Source organism: Plutella xylostella, chromosome 30 (assembly GCF_932276165.1).
Source record: "Plutella xylostella chromosome 30, ilPluXylo3.1, whole genome shotgun sequence".
NCBI classification, from domain to species: Eukaryota; Metazoa; Arthropoda; class Insecta; order Lepidoptera; family Plutellidae; genus Plutella; species Plutella xylostella.
In genome coordinates this window covers 3,232,864-3,249,703 of record NC_064010.1, presented here as the reverse complement: position 1 = coordinate 3,249,703, position 16,840 = coordinate 3,232,864, and the positions used below count along the sequence as shown (strand labels likewise).

The 16,840-nt window shown below is 34.9% G+C and overlaps 2 protein-coding genes across 4 annotated transcripts in view; one reads left to right on the top strand and one right to left on the bottom strand.

Annotated features, from left to right (window-relative positions):
- Positions 1 to 16,840, top strand: part of LOC105381501 (synaptotagmin-7) — a 487,160-nt gene that overhangs the window by 150,745 nt on the left and 319,575 nt on the right. For all 3 annotated transcript variants that reach the window (XM_048631907.1, XM_048631908.1, XM_048631911.1), the window contains one exon: positions 11,615 to 11,716. In XM_048631907.1, coding sequence (XP_048487864.1) covers positions 11,615 to 11,716 — 102 coding nt within the window. The remainder of the gene's footprint in view (positions 1 to 11,614; positions 11,717 to 16,840) is intronic.
- LOC105387966 (vesicular glutamate transporter 3-like) lies at positions 12,302 to 15,281 on the bottom strand. The gene is made up of 6 exons (XM_038121425.2): positions 15,144 to 15,281; positions 14,899 to 15,032; positions 14,459 to 14,695; positions 13,880 to 14,182; positions 13,281 to 13,802; positions 12,302 to 13,048 (listed from the first exon to the last, which is right to left on the bottom strand). The coding sequence occupies exons 1-6, from the start codon at positions 15,154 to 15,156 to the stop codon at positions 12,863 to 12,865; spliced, it is 1,395 nt and encodes a 464-aa protein (XP_037977353.2). The 5' UTR covers positions 15,157 to 15,281; the 3' UTR covers positions 12,302 to 12,862.

Genomic DNA, 16,840 nt, shown 5'->3' with positions numbered 1-16,840 from the left:
AAAAAAAAAAAAAACAAAAATTGTTTATTGCTTCTACAAATTTTCTTAACAACTAGAAGTTGAAGCCTCCTTTTAGACATTAATAAACGTCTGTGCCAGGAGACTCCGCTCTTCCTATAAACATTAAACTTTAACAATTTTTGGAAGCATGCAAAAAAATAATAATAATAATATAATTATAATTAAAGCGATTAGAGAATTAATAATCAATTTCATTTTCGAACATGTGTGAGTATGTGTGTGTGTGTGTGTGTGTGTGTGTGTGTGTGTGGCAGGTATGACAGGCAGAACAAGTAAATTATAGTCATGTACATTTACCTTAATAGTTAAGTAAATCAGAATCAGCAATGTGCGTAATAGCAATGTATATTTTCAAGAACGATTCAGAAAATCCCAACTTGAAAGTATACGCGATTAGTACGCACAAATCGTGTATATTTTCAAGTAAAATATTATTTTTTTTCACTTGAAACTATACAGTGCTAGTACACTATGGGTGCGTTCTGGCCTTGTATAGTTTCAAAACACGCAATCGTCGATTCTCCTGTAGATCTTATAGGGTCTTGGGTGTTGATATTTATATTTAATATTTATCTATCTATGTATTTATGTAGATATATCAGCTTTCCGATACCCATATTACAAGCTCTGCCTAGGGCAATGAAAAAGTTCCACTCACAAAATACCGACCCCAAACGACCCTATATTTTTCAAACATTTAATTTAAAATTGGAACAAAATATTACCGTATATAGTTAATAATAACCTGATGCTCTGTTAAATGTACTTCAATGTTGCAGAAGACGGCATTAAGGCAGCCTTTTCCGTTTAGAAGTAAGTTGGTGGAACGTTTTGATTGCCCGTGAGTGTAATATGATAGGATTCTCATCAATGTATACCTACAGTGAATATTACTCAATAGGCGGTCTTAGCACTAAAAGCGATCTCTTCTTGGCAAACATTGGGTAGGTAAATTACTCAAAGAACATATTAGGAAGGGGTTATCGTGAAATTGCCAGAGTGGTGACTCTCCCGCACTACCATATGTGTTCAGTTTGATTTTCACTTGTCGAATGGTGTAAAACTCCTACTTGTCCCTCAGTTCTTCCACCATGGAAATAATAATAATACTTATATGACTCTTACATACCTATTATAAGACTCCTACTGACATGAGTAGTAGTAGTATAACTTTATTATTGCACATAAAACACTTAAAACAACATTTAGAACTTAAAATCTATACTTAATACAATAAGGGCGGCCTTATCGCTAAAAGCGATCTCTTCCAGGCAACCCTACGTGCTAAGAGATACAATTTTGAATATAAATGAGGAAGTTGTACAAAAAAAGAAACACTAAATGGAAAGTAAATTAATAAATACCTGCATATTTTAATTATTTTATTAATACATACATATATATATTACAACAAACATACAAAATACTATAATGCATAAAATATATACACATGACATTATTTCAGTAGGTACGTACATACAGAACATGCTTAGTTTTTTCGCGGGTTCAAAGCAAGATTACATTTCACCGATTATTTTATTTTGAGCCTATGTTTTTAAATAATCATAAATTGCCTAAAAGCTCGTTAAGCTCAATTATTTAAGTAAATCCGCCCTGTACAAGCTCAGCCTGGCCTCAGCGAAAATGGAAACGAGAAAACGGTTGCTTTATGAATTACAAATAAATACAGGCTTTGCACTAATTCATGTCATATTCTCTGAAAATAGAAACAAAGCCTGCCGTTTATCTACAGGGTGTTGCAAAAAGGGTATACTAAGCCGAAACCAGCATGCGCAGTCGCGTAAGACCCATACTGGGCCAGCGTGGTTGACTAGGCCTTAAAACCTTCCTTCATTCATTGGTAAGAGACCCGTGACCCAGCATCGGGGACGTGATGGGTTGTATGGCCGTTTTATGAGTATGCACAATGCACTTAACATAGGTACATACACATCTAGTATCTAGATGTGCAGGTTTCCTCAAGATATTTTCCTTCACCGTAAGAGTAAATACATCTCACACTATGTATACTCACGAAGCCTAATCTAAGCCACATTAAGTCCATCGATAACAGGTTCTTCGTCAGATCTAAAATCGATACAACTTTATAATTCATCGGAGTTCCCAACCCATTAATTTACAAAATGGTGAACTTTTGAATTATGGCACCCAACTTTTCTCCTCTTTTGTCGACCGACGAATACTCTGGATCTTTTAGCGTGAACTTCAGGAGGGTTATTCTAGTAGTATTGACAAAAATAATAATTATAAACAAACAAAAAACCCGACTGCACGCTAAAAAGATGAAAACAAGTCCGAATGTTAATGGAAAGTATCGCAGGCGGGGACCAGCAGAGGGTTCACCATTTAGCTGAATGTTACTCAGATAGGTTTTACTTAAAAACCTTGTGTGGCGGTCATGTTGGTCCCCGCCTGCGATACTTTCCATTAACATTGGGGCTTGTTTTCATCTTTTTAGCGTGCAGTCGGGTTTTTTGATTCTTTATAATTATATTTTTTTATTTGTAACTTTTAAGTTGTTTTTATTTTATAAAATTTTATGTCAGTAGTGGGGTTTTGGTTTATGAACATTTTTTATTTCAATAATTTTGGTGTTGTGATTTACATACCTACAATATGCATAATAATGGAGTTGCTAATCAAATCCTTTCATTTGATACCCCACACAGCATAGTTGGAATTATTATTTTTTCGATCATCACTTTATGTCCTCTAGAGGGCGCTATATACATTTTAATGTAATGTCACATAGCCTATAACCATCGCACAATCAATACGCTTCTAACGATACCTCATACATCAAAATCTATCAAGCCGTTTAGGCTACAGGAGGGAACAAAGAAACAGACAAACATACATACAAACAAACATACAATCGAAAAACATTACCCTTCGGCAGTCGGGTAAAAAGACGGGTGTAGTTTCGTGTGTGTAGTAGGTAGTGTAGCGTTTACTTTTTTAGAATTGACTTATACCTATATTACTTGCGTAAGGACAGGCCCAGCTGATCATGAAAATGACACCCTCGTGTTGGCCCTAAAATCTCATAAATCTGTCATAATTTGTATGAATTAGGGCCAACGCGAGGGATTCATTTACTTTTGACAAAACGTTCTGACCTTCCTTTCGAAATAATTGTGTTTTAGGGTCATAGGTTTTGTTACCATGAGTATTCTTAGCCATATATTATCGAAATCGTCTGAGCCGTGCAAAAGTTATGCGACTTTTTCTGTAAAATGTCGGGGTTTTTCACAGTAAAAGTCGCTTAGATAGATTTGTTTAAGTGTCGTGGTGGTGAAATAGATACAAAATAAAGCTTTTAATTGCAATTATACCATGTGCTCTTATGGTGAAGGAAAATATTGCAAGGAAACCTGCACATCTAGATGCTAGATGTGTATCCTAAGTATACTGTACTCATACGAAAACAGCGATACGGCTCGCGACCTATCACTTGAGTAGAAAATATACCTACTGCAAAAAGCGGGTTTCGGGATTGCAGTCGGCATAATAATGTACAGTAGGTTGCAGAGAAATCTGAGCCCACTCAGAAGCATTGTTACCTACTATGAGAGGAGGGTCAGGTTTCTCTGCCCCTGACCGTACCTACATAATGTATAGAGTCGTGGTTGGCTAAAAAAATTTAATTTTTGTAAGCTAAAATGACCCCCCGAGCTACATTAACGGAATTTTGTACCTAATGGCGACAAACTTTGTTTTGTCTTCTACACGAGCTGTTGTTTCGCAAAGTGCTTGTGTTAAATTGTGATAAGCTGCTAAGTACCTACTTAAAACCAGTAAGTGCCTGTTTTCAAATATCTATAATAATATGACATGTGGGGACATCTCACACACAGCCATCCGACCTCAAGCTATGCAGAGCCTGTAATAATAAGTGTATTGGACAGCTAGGGAAAACTCTTTGGTTATAAATATGTACCAAAGGTTGTCATTAAATGATAAGACCACCGTTTTTGTTCATTTTTTATATTATATAAGCTATATAACTATTGGTTTTGTTTGTATATAAATTTAAGATTATTAGGTACTATTCCATCTATCTACCTATCTTTTAAAGTGTTAAAGATAGGTAGATCGGTAGTAGATAGGTAGTTTTAGTTGTCCTCTCAAAATACCTATCCCTAGACCTAGGTATCTGATGTAAGCACTTCAAAGACATCTGTCTCTGCTACAAATATCAATAAAGTTTACCGAACAGTCCTTGTATCGTAATACTTTTATGTATTTGTTTCAGTTACGATTCTATTTAGGGTCTCGTTGTAACGATTGCTATTTGTCGAGACGTTTCTTTTGCACAGACACTCCATCTTTTTGGTATATTATTAATATATGTAAGAGATCTGAGATAATATATTGACAGCACAAACTGAAAATAACTTCTACGATCGATTGTACATTACACAAATTTATTTAAAATATATAACTACTTACTTACAATTTTTTTAAACCCTAGTACTAAAAAAGTATTCTAGGTTTTATTGCTGCTCCTGTAATTTGCAAGCAATGTACAATTGGAACTGAATCCATATTCCGTATGAAACCTATAGGTCTAATCTCCTCACACAAAATGTCTAGGGTCACAGGATCAGGATTATAATTTTGACTATCGCGGCACCATTTTTCATTTCCAAAAGTTTTTAAAAAATTAATTTATTAAAGTATCCGTGTACGTTTACAGTTATAGTCCCACGAAACTGTTTTTATACACTTACAAAATGCAGACTTGCAGAATTGCCCCAATTTTTTAAACGTGTAATGGGAAATTAGAATAATATATTTTCGTTTTTAGTTGGTAATACTCTGATGCGCGATTATAATTATTATGTACCTACTTAAATATTACAGAGGGTCAGTTTTTTCCGTTTAGGAGTAATTTGATGATTTTCTCAATAGAACCCTTTCATTGCCCGAATGCCCGTAAGCGTAAAGTATTATGCTACTCTACTTTTTTAAATTAATTTTCCCCCCTAATTATTTTAGTTAAAGTAGGATTCCTTCCCTACACGAGTTTTGGAACAAGGTTGGGGGGGGCGCACCTTCTTAAGTTCTAATCTTCTAACCATTACAGTTTCTAGAGACGATTAACTTTGTCAAGGTTGCATTAGCAACTTGTATAAGTTAGAGATGGGCCTTTGGCAGATTATCGGCACGTGTAAGTTTGTGGTCCAAAGTCTATTTCAATCAAAATATTAATTGAATAGCTTTTCTGGCGAGCTTTGCATAACGTGATTTTCCTGTGGGAAATCCGGGACAAAAAGCCTATGTGTAAATGCAGAGTGTCGGTTTACTAAATGCAAAATTTCATTAAAATTGGTCTAGCAGTTTTTGCAGGATTGCCTGCTTTTTTCGCATCCGATAGGCATGGATCATTCCACTTTTTGGACCTTTGACATAACCTTGAACGGGATTAAGCCAAAGGGGGTGACTCAGGGTATAATTCTGAACAATTACAACATAAATTGTTCAAAAGACCCCCTGAGTCATCCCCTTGCAGCTTAGTATACCACTTTGGCACACCCTGTATGTACTAACCAAACTTGAAACCACCATTTGGAAACACTTCCTACCAATAAATTGTATGTAGGTAGATAAGATATTGAGTTCCACCCAAATTATGTAGAATATCCACGATTAATATCTAAATAAAGTTACTACTTATAGTACTCATACATTTTACATTCGTAACAAGACAGAAGACTAAGGCCCTGTTTCACAATGTCTGGTTAGGGGCTACTTGTGAGATAAAATACATGCTGTCACTCTCTATTATTATTATTTTGACAGTGACAGCATGTATTTTACCTCACAGATAGCCACTAACCAGACATTGTGAAACAGGGCCTTAGAAATATAATTTCTAAGATATCATACCCGCCCTGCCCTAGGGGGAGGGCCGACCTTGAACGTAAACAACCATAAATACACAAATACTATCACCCGGACGGAAATGAAGGCGTAGGTATGTGTAGTAGTGATGTGCCGTGAGATCCGACGAATAGATAGATAGATTATTCTTTATTTGTAGACACACATAAAATAAACTTACGAATACAGTCGCAAGCAATGACAAAGTTCCACCAACAATGCCGGCCGCAGTTTTCAGATTCAGTATTATTATTGTTGTGACCGCTGGTTCAATGAACACACAGACTATCAGGATCGTTAGACGGCAATGCTATGAGAGGCCTCGAGTTTAGAATACCTTCTATCTCAATGGTAACCGAGTTTAATTCTTCATATGTCAATATGGTGTTACCTACTACTCGTTTTATATGATATTTCGCTGACTTAATACCTGACTCCCACAGTCGCAACCGGAAGTCCCTTCTTAGGTTTTATACAATGTTGCCAGTAATAATTGCTTGTCTCTGAACAATTATTTATTTAAATAATAAATAAATAAATGTAGGTAGGTATACATATATTAAAAAATTGTTTCGGTAAATAACTAGTAGATCGCTTTGTTGCATTTGTTCACAAGACGCTTTGTTTTATGAAAATAATATATTATTTTCTAGAAATTCCAAAAGCTGTTATGGATCACCTACTGAGTTACTTGCTTTTCGGCTTACTATACAACTTTAGTATCAAAGTCGTTAAGCCTAGTCAGAGGCATTCGGGCGGCTTGAAAACATCTGAAAGTCGGGTTGCCCACTTACCCGACAACTCTCTCAGCACAAGCTTGCTTGTTTTGGGGTCCACCAACCCGCACTTGGCCAGCGTGATGATCTGGGCCTAAAACCCTTTACGATACAACTTTTGCAATATACTGTAGACAAACCTTATATTATTATAACTAATTCCCATCACTAGTGCACGTAGAATGATAAATGGCTATCATGATAATACTTCCAACTCGAGTCCCACTTTCTTTCCTTGTTTCGGTAAATATTCGTTCTTCAGTATTTATTTTATAAAATTACGTAAATCACTAGAAATTTGTAACCAAAATGTTGATGATGAATGGCTGCTTAACTTTATAATTATAATGTAAGTAATAATAATATTTGGGGACTTCTCACACACGGCCATCCGATCCCAAGTCTTACAAAGCCAGTAATATGTGTATTTTACAGCTGATATAATATCTCCACAGATACATACCCGAGTACCAATAACTGTCTTCAATCAAATATCTGTCCCGGCCAGGAATAGGACCTGGAACCTTCAGCTTAGCAGTCAGGGTCACTAACCACTACACTATTCGGTAGCCAAACCACTTCATTATTCAGAAGTCAAACATTCTTCGTTCACAAACAAAAATTATAGAACAGAAATAATGTGAAAATAAATAAATGTTTATTTGTTATCGGTAGATACAGTTATTTAAACTGGCAGTAAGTCTATCTATCAATGAAAGACCCATAGATATTTATTTATTTATTTATTTATTTATTAAGCTTACATATTAGTTGTAGTTTTACAATGAGTCCCACAAAACTGTTTGTATACAATTTGCCTGTGGGATCGGAGTCTCTTATACTAAACAAAATACTTTTTTATGTTTTAGGTATTGTTATACATAATTGGTAATATCACAACAAATAATAAAATTATAATCTGAGGTGAACTTGTATCAAGGTAAGTTAAGCAAAAAATATTTTTTTAATTTAGTTTTAAATTTAGATAACATAGGCTCTTGTCGTATATCCTGAGGTAAACTATTAAGTAGGTACGGCATTCAATCAATCAATCAATCATTTATTCAATTCACAATAATAAATTGTATCTGAATGTCACTTAAAAATACTTACAACTAAAAACTAAATCAAGAAAAATTAAAATATAAATTGTTGCATGCAGTACATATTTACACTTAATAGTATTGAATAAATAAATTGTAGTTATAAATTAGAGTAAATTAATAATAAATAAAAAAAAAATTATAATAATTATGAAGTTAATACAATGAAAATGTCAAAATCAATCATGCATATTGATATAATCATCATTCTTTTTTTTAGAGTTCTATCACCATAATAATTATTAACTTTAGGTATATGATATAGGTAATATGATATATTCAAACAGACAGATACAAAACCTACCAAACACATATAAAATTTAAATTCATATCCCCCCATGAAGGAAACTCTGTTTTTAGAGGTCTAAAATATACTGACGCAAGAGGGTAAACAACAAGCTATAATTATCTGTTGTTAGACCATCGAAACAGCCATTGTTAAACGGCTATTTTATTCCAAAATTACAGAAGAAAATAGCTAAAGCCCATAAAACAAAATACAGAACAAAAGACGCCCTTTTCGATAATTTAAGCAATCCGCTCCAGTCTAAACATAAACAAACCTTAAATTTATACAATAGTAAGTTCCAATTTCTCAATTGTCGGTTATCTAACCGACAGGGATTGATTTATAAATTAAACGTCATCTCCATATAAAATTCATGACAGATGTGTCAAAAGTCAACCACTACTCCCTGGTTATGCTCTAACCGACTATAGAGAAATTGACACTAAGCCTTTAAATAAGGGGCATAATAAAATTTGGCATTCAGTCGGAACGGTGCCAAATTTACATCGTAATTTTCGTGTAATTGCTACAACAGACTGTATCAACATAGTTAATGACTACAAGTATTCAAAATTTACATGTTCGCGTTCGGATGACTGTGACTAATTAATCTAATTGTACATAAATAATATTATAATTATGAATGTTGAATAAACACGGGAACACTGTGTATGTATCTGTAAGTCGTGGTGGGAAATAGCCCAAGCTTAGGAAGGCAGTTTAGAATTCCTAAGGCACCCCCTTTCGGCTTACTACTTATAATCACTATAGAACCCCGTAACTGTTATATATGCACTCACGACTGTAATCCCCGAAAGAAAGAAAGAAAGAAAGAAAGAAAAAACATTTATTGCCACATAATCGGGAAAACACAATAAAACACAAATACAAAAATTAGCTTAAGATTAAAAGGTGGCAAAAGGACAAACTCAGCAATGCTGCGAGTTATACCTCGTATAATCTATGCAGCGCTGGTTTTCAGTATGCCCTGAACTTAGGTGCTAAATTATATACTAATAAATTAATTAAACTAGTTACACAAGCTTAATTTGATAATAAATGGTATAGTTTTATATATAAATAAATACTTTATAATAAATATTATAGTTTTATAAATATGAATTAAATTAAATATTGTTCATATAAATGTATAAACGCAACTAGAAGTAGAGTAGATTGTTATAAGTCAACTTGCAGTGTCATTGAAGCCAGTCTGTCCGAAGGCGTGTCAGCGGTGGCTCACAAGTGAGCCACCCACTTTTCGCAGCACATTTGTACTCACGTGATAGGTTGCGAACCATATCGCCGTTTTGGAATAAGAACAATGCACTTAGGATACACATCTAGAATCTAGATATGCAGGTTTCCTCACGAGGTTTTCCACCACCGTAAGAGCACGTGGTGCACGTATTACAATAATTCAAGCATTATCGGTGACAACCACTAGTGCGTTTGCATTCAACTAACTATATTATAACCTAATTGAAAAGTTCTTATACCGAACCGAACAAAACACCCAAATTAACAATAACTTCCGGTAGTTTTCACTTTTAGAACGTACACCGAAAAGTATAGGTTATCGGACGTTTTTATAACACTTTTTATATTTAATTGATTGTTGAATATCCGACCCCCGTTAACTATTAATTAAGTGAAGCCAGGTAAAATATCGATTGGACAAATTCCTGCCTGCTACGGAACTAATATAACGTTAACGATGTTATTAAAGATTAATAATAATAGTTCAAGATAGAACACTAAAGGTAACCGTCCACCTATTCGTATCGTAAGTATCGGCCCAAACAAGTGTACACATCCTAACTATACTCGTACTAACTTTATAATGTTATAAATGCAAAAGTAACTGTGTCTGTCTGTCTGTCTATTACTCTTTCAAGCCAAAACTACTGAACGGATTTGAATGAAATTTGGTATACATATGGTCTAGACCCTGAGAAAGAACATAGGCTACTTTTTATCCCGGAATTCTCACGGGCATTTTATCAAGGCGAAGCGAAGCTCGCGGGACCAGCTAGTTGTAAAACACTGTCCAAAATAATAATCTCTATTTACTTCATTATTAATATCGCACAATATTGCATATTGATGTTAATTTTATTTACTTTCTTTTAATGATCTGAATGATATAAAACTTCCTGTAACTTTGCACAACCCATATTAATTACTACGAATAAATTATAAACTGTATGTTTCCCGAAAAAAAATGTAATCAAACAGAAATTGAGGGATAACCGCAAAGCCAGCTCAATTTGTATTTTGTAGTTAGTATCTTTTACGTTTTTTCATCAAGCTTTAACTTTATACAGGGTGTTGCAAAAAGGGTATGCTAAGCCAAACCAGCATGTGCAGCATATTATTTTTCTAAGCCCGAAACTGAATTCAGAATTAAAAAATTCGCCTACCCTTTTTGCAACATCCTGTAGATACAATAAAATCGGTATTTCAAAACAAAACAACAAAATCTATTACTATTTTTCTCACATCCATCTAAAATTTGCTACGAGCGTGCTACGAGTTTTCGTAGCACATATGCTACAGCTTTCGTAGCAGCTGCAGACTGTAGCACGGCGTAGCAACAATGTAATGCAGAGCCACGAGCACAGGATTCGATACTATTTTCCAATCTACACAAACATAATGGAAAAATAACAAATGCCACTTTTGGAACTAACAAATTTGCCTTACATTTTGACAGTGACATTTGACGATACGCAACGTAAATGGAGGTTTCGAATCCTGTGCTCGCGGCTCAGTATGCATTGAATGCACGGGGTGTACTAGAAATTCGGTTGAGGCGGTCCATCTAGATTACGAAAAAGTATTTTTAGTAGCTCTGCTGCGCTAATAACAACTCCATAAAAAATACTTAGCCGTTTTTGAAATTGTAAAATAATCTTGAGATTTTTTATACACGAAATAGTTGGTGAACCGAGTCCGCGTTAGACGTGGAGCGATGGAAATAACAAGTTGTTAATTGTATAGACATTTATAATCACATGAGCTAACGCTAATTCAAGTTTACATCGAGGATTCAGACACCCTTTTGCAGAGGAAACAAAGATGCCACAAAAATAACATTAACGCCATCTAGACGAAAACAGTGTAACTAAAACGTTCACTGAAAATAAGCTTCGGGAACCAAACTACGGTTAGAGGTCCAGCTGCCCTAAACTGGAGACCAAAAAGTTCTGGAAAAATTGTGTAGATGGCATAAGTTGTATGTTATTGCACAGTTTTCAAAAAAGTTCCTGTAAAGTAGTGCAGATGGCATACAATTTTCCTAATTATTATATTTATTAAAAAAAAATATGTCAGCTTACAAATCCAATAAGTTTGTTTGTAGTGCCATACAAAACAAGTATAGAATAGAAATAAATATGTAATTAATCTACAAGTATTTCATCAACGCAAAGATTGCCTGAAAGAGATTCTATTTTGCTTTTACTTTGTAATTTAATATAATGCTGTATATTGATTGTATTGTATTTTGTCTTCAGGATAGACCAGTCGTCAGGCTCTGACGGTGGAGGGGAGAAGAAGTCTAGACTCAACGGATTCCTGAATCTGAAAACCCCTCTCATAAGCACCAAAACTCTTGGGTAAGTAATTTTGTACCCTTTCGTAGAAAGCGACCAGACAGACAACTTATTGAACGATCGATCCACGGATTAATCGAGAGTTAATCTAACGTCAGATTCATTGTAAACATAAATTAGGTAGAGTGATACCAAAATAATTATAGTGAACCGTAACTACAGTGTTTGCATCTTTTTAGCGCCCTAGGTAGGTTTAAATTACTTATAAAGAAATTTTTAAATAAAATATGGCATCGTCTCGAAGGCAGCTGCCACTACACGGGTTCATTATGGACGCAGATAAACGTTACTATACTTATCACGAATCGCCATAAATACGGAGCTTTGATTGGTGGAACGCGCATTTACGAGTTTATCGACGTCGATAACAAACCCGTGAAGCAGCAGCTGGTGTCACACAGCATCATTCTATATGTTATGGATTACTCGTATAAAATATACGTTTAAATCCATCTACGAATTCAAATCATGGAATCTGCGATGTCAGTTATATTGTATTGTCAAAACGGTAGCTGAACTTTCCAATAGTATCTAAACTGGAGTCGGCCGAATGCCCCCAAATATATCAAAGTCACTGCATCTGCGTTCCTATAAATAAAGGAAAGAGCCAGTCGTATCTGACTCGACAAAAACTGACCGGAAACACTAGAAACGGGAACCTGCTACTCACGAAATAAAGACTAAATCCCTTCAATCGACCACCATGGATATTGTCTATCTCTAGCTTCGCAAGTCAATCGAGATTGGGATTTAAATAAAGGTCGTTAAGGGTCACGTTAGGTTGGATTAGGATAATGGTTAGGTCATCGAATTGACTGGTCTAGCGGACCTAGAAACAGTTTGGGCATTAATCAAAGCGATTCTATGCAGAAATGTCTAGCTGGTGTTAGAAAGAGAAGGAATATGTTAGGAGGAATGAGATGACACGAACATTCGTTATAAGAATTGGGATCAGTCAACTTTTTTGGGTATACAGGGTACCTATCTGATGAAATAAACGTTACTTGCATTATTTAACAATGTAAATACATTAGGAACTTACAAATTGTCTGGATAGCTAAATATTTTGTCATTTAAACGCTTCTTACGATATTTTTTACTTTGGAAATACTTCATAAAGGGCACTTGAATAAGAAACAAAAATATTAATTAATTTTGTACTGTCGCAATCGTATATTTTTCTTGGTTTTTTAATGTTGCGTCTTCCAAATTTTCGTCCTCTATTCTATTAAAAGCTTGAACTTGTGTTGAGCCAAAAACAACAAAAATTATTGCAGAGAGCACGTATATACCCGATCCGATGTAAAACACTGGCCTCCATCTTTCCAAATTCGTCTGAAAAAAAAGAAAGGATTCTTGAAATTATAAAAATCTAGATAAAATTATAAAAATCTAAAAATAAAGATAAGTGTTGAAGTTTTAATAAATACTAATGAAAAATAATCGTTTCATTAACATGCAAAGAAAAATAAACTTTTAAATTAATTAAGGCAATATATATTTACTTTAAAGAATTTCTACAGATTATATCATATAAATGAATTTAAAACGTATTTATTCAACTTACTTCATCTTGTTCAGTGAAATGTGCGACCACCAATGGTGACAAAATACCAGAAACTGAAGCGAGACCATTTGTAAGTCCAAACGCAGTGGAAGCATAATTCGGAGTCAAATCATGACAGTTTATTGCAGACGTCAACACTGAAGATCCATTTAAACCAATTGAAATTATCATCAAAGTCAAAGCTACAATAGGATTTGAAGTTGTCGTCAAAGCTAATAACAGTAACCCTGGCAATATATGTGAGAATGTGACAAAAGATTTTCGCAGTGTGTTGACTGACAGTATTTTTCTTCTTAGAATGAAGTCGCCAATTATACCGAATAGGATAGCTGTACAACTTCGCACAATGTATGTGATAGAAGAAAGAAGTCCTGTTGAACCTAAGTTGTACTTCAATACATTTGCTATAAATGTTGGGGCAGAGTTTAAGATGAAGAAAATGCCCCAGTTATTGCCAAATGCTAGAATGGCTCCAGCTATCCAAGGCACGTTGGTCACAATCCGAAAATATGGCGGTATTAGCTGCAAAAACAAAATCAAAGTTAGTGGATGGTCTAACCTAAAATGGAATGCAATTCATAAAAAAGGTAGGTAATCACTTTCGTCCTGTCGTTTTTCTGAATTCCGTCGATAATAAACTGCTTTTCAGATTTTTCAATCCTTGGATGTTCATCTGGAGTATCGTATACAATGTAAAGCCACGGCAAACAGAATAATACAGCAGTGATTGCGAAAAAATAAAATCCCCATTCCCAGCCGTAACTCTCAATAAGAACACCGAGTATTGACCACGCCACCATAGTACCGATGGTGCCTCCGATCATGGCTGATGTGAACTTTCCTCTCTCGTTCGGAACAGCCCAATTTGCAATCAATCCAGTGACAGCAGGAATAAGAAAACCCTGGAAAATTTGGAAACAACGTTGAATTACTAAAGGCGTCCCTCAGGGAGGTGTATTTTCCCCTACGCTTTGTATTTTATTTATTAGAATATGAAAAAGAAATGCCATTAATCTTTTATGCAAATTTAATCAGTCATAATAATATTCCCTACGACAGTTACAGGCAAAAGATAAGGTATTAGAATAGATAAAACTAAACCTTGAAAACGAAACTATTTGTTTTCTAATATTCTAGTAATTTAACAGTAACAGGGAAAGTAAAACGTAAATACTTACACTAAGAAAACCAAGAGCAATTCTCGTTATTGTCAAGGCAATGAAGCTCATTTTGGCAAATAAGGGACTCAAAAATGTAAGAATAGCAGATCCCAGCTGACCCAAAATGACTGTGTTTCGTGGGCCTAGTTTTTGAACCACAAGTCCACCCATAATGTTGGCTACAATGTATCCCCAGGAATAACCTCCTAGAACTAATGCTCGTTCATATGCTGACCATCCAAGCGTTTCCTTTTCCTGAAAAGAGTGCTTTAATTATTTATCTACATGGTTCTAAGACTTCTAAGTTATCGTAGCCACATACCCTCACGAACTGCCATTTTCAATCACTCCATCCATCGATATATCGACAGGTTACTTTCATACAATTTTAAGGAATTCAACATTATTAGCTGTAAGTGTTAAGTTCATCAAGTAGTAACTACTTGATGAAGACTCACCACAGTTTCTGTACCATTCACGACAACTGGTACCATGTCAACAATGTTGACACTCAAGTTCACTTGCAAAGTGAAACTGACTAGCACACACATGTAGATCATAACACCTATCGTATACCGAGTTGGTATCTTTTCTGAAATAATATTATGGATTAGAAAGGTCTCAAAGATGCACTGTTCCATCAAACAAAAAACATAGAACTTCTTAAAAATTTAACTCTAAAAATAAAAAAGTCTAAACTCACCACAGCAAGACATTATAAATAATTTTATGATTATTTTATCTCAAACAATACTAGACTATGGTTTGAAATCGAATGAAGATGAATAATATTTTTAAGTACAACCGGTCTAATTTCTTTAGTACCAATACAATTTACTCTAACAACCTCTACAATGGTTATGTTTCCAAAATTGATAGTTACCTAATACTAATTTACATAATAATAATATAGATAAAAATAATCATAGAAAATCTGGTGTTTATCTTATCTGATATTTATTAACGAAACGTGCTGAATAGAACAAAAAATCCGATTGCGCTGGATATTTTCTGATCATATTGATAAGCTTTCTAAACATTTCATGAAAACTTACACGCACGTTTTTTATTTCTTGCTACGTAAAGACTATTTTTAATCTCAGATACTAAATGGATTGATTCCGAATGGTTCATCAACAGTCGATTGTCCCGCCAATAGAATGATACGTCACTTACGCGGGCCAATCGACTGTTGATGAACCGTTTAGCATCTGTCAATTTTGTAGGTATCTGGGATATAAAACGGACCTTAGACAATTTTAAATTATTAGTGTGTCGTGTCATTGTCTTGTAATGTGACTAAGATTTGGATAGCTACAGGGCAACACTCTCGACCACCCGCGTTTAAAGTCACACCACTAAGTAGCCACTTAGTTCGTACGTGTTCGTAGATATATGATAAGAATAATAATATTGATTTTATGCTATCGTAAAATCTGCATACTTGCTGATCCATTTAGATAGGTGCATTCTTCTATTACGCAAGCTGAGTTTACGCTATGTTGATTACTATGATAAGATTTACATAGTGGTTAGTGACCCTGACTGCTATGCTGAAGGTCTCGAGTTCGATTCCCGGCTGGGGCAGATATTTGTTTAACGCCGGCTCCATATGTTGGCCCCACGCAGGTCCCAACGCTACTCGTCCAACGTATGGATCTAGAAAATTGCATTGGCCCCAACGTTAGGGCGAGTGTTGGTAGTTGGCCGGCTCGTGTCGGTTTTATCAAAGGAATCTGCGCCAACGCTGGCAATCACGCCCACACGTTGGCGCTTTGCTCAGTGCTGTTGCAACACGCAACGCGGACGTTGACCGAAAATGGCTTCCTCATCATCGAAATCGTGAAAAAGTTACAGAATTAATTGAAAGCACATCCAATAATATAAATAAATATGTGGGGACATCTCACACATTGTATTACAGAAAAGAGCCATCCGCTCTATATACAAACTTGGTTCCAGTGATTCATTGAGAGAACTATTTAAAGAAATTAACATCCTTACAGTTCCATGTCAGTTCATTTTTTCCAATTTAATGTATGTACGAAAGAATATTTCAACTTTTGATACAATTGGCAGTAATCATGACATTAATACTAGGAACAAGCATAAGCTGGCTTTTCCAGCGATGCGTCTGGCGAAAGTTAATAAATCGTTTTTAGGGTACTGTATTAGATTTTATAATAAGCTTCCAGCAGAAGTTGCTCAAATGCCAGAGAATAAGTTTAAGTGTTACATTAAAGAGAAACTCAGTAAAAAAGCTTATTATAAAATTGATGATTACTTAGAGGACGTTAATGCATGGCTGTGATAAGTAGTTAGCTCTGCTCATATTATTATAATAATAATTATTAAGCTTATATGTATTGTATACCAACTAGTTTTAAGTCTTTTTTTTTG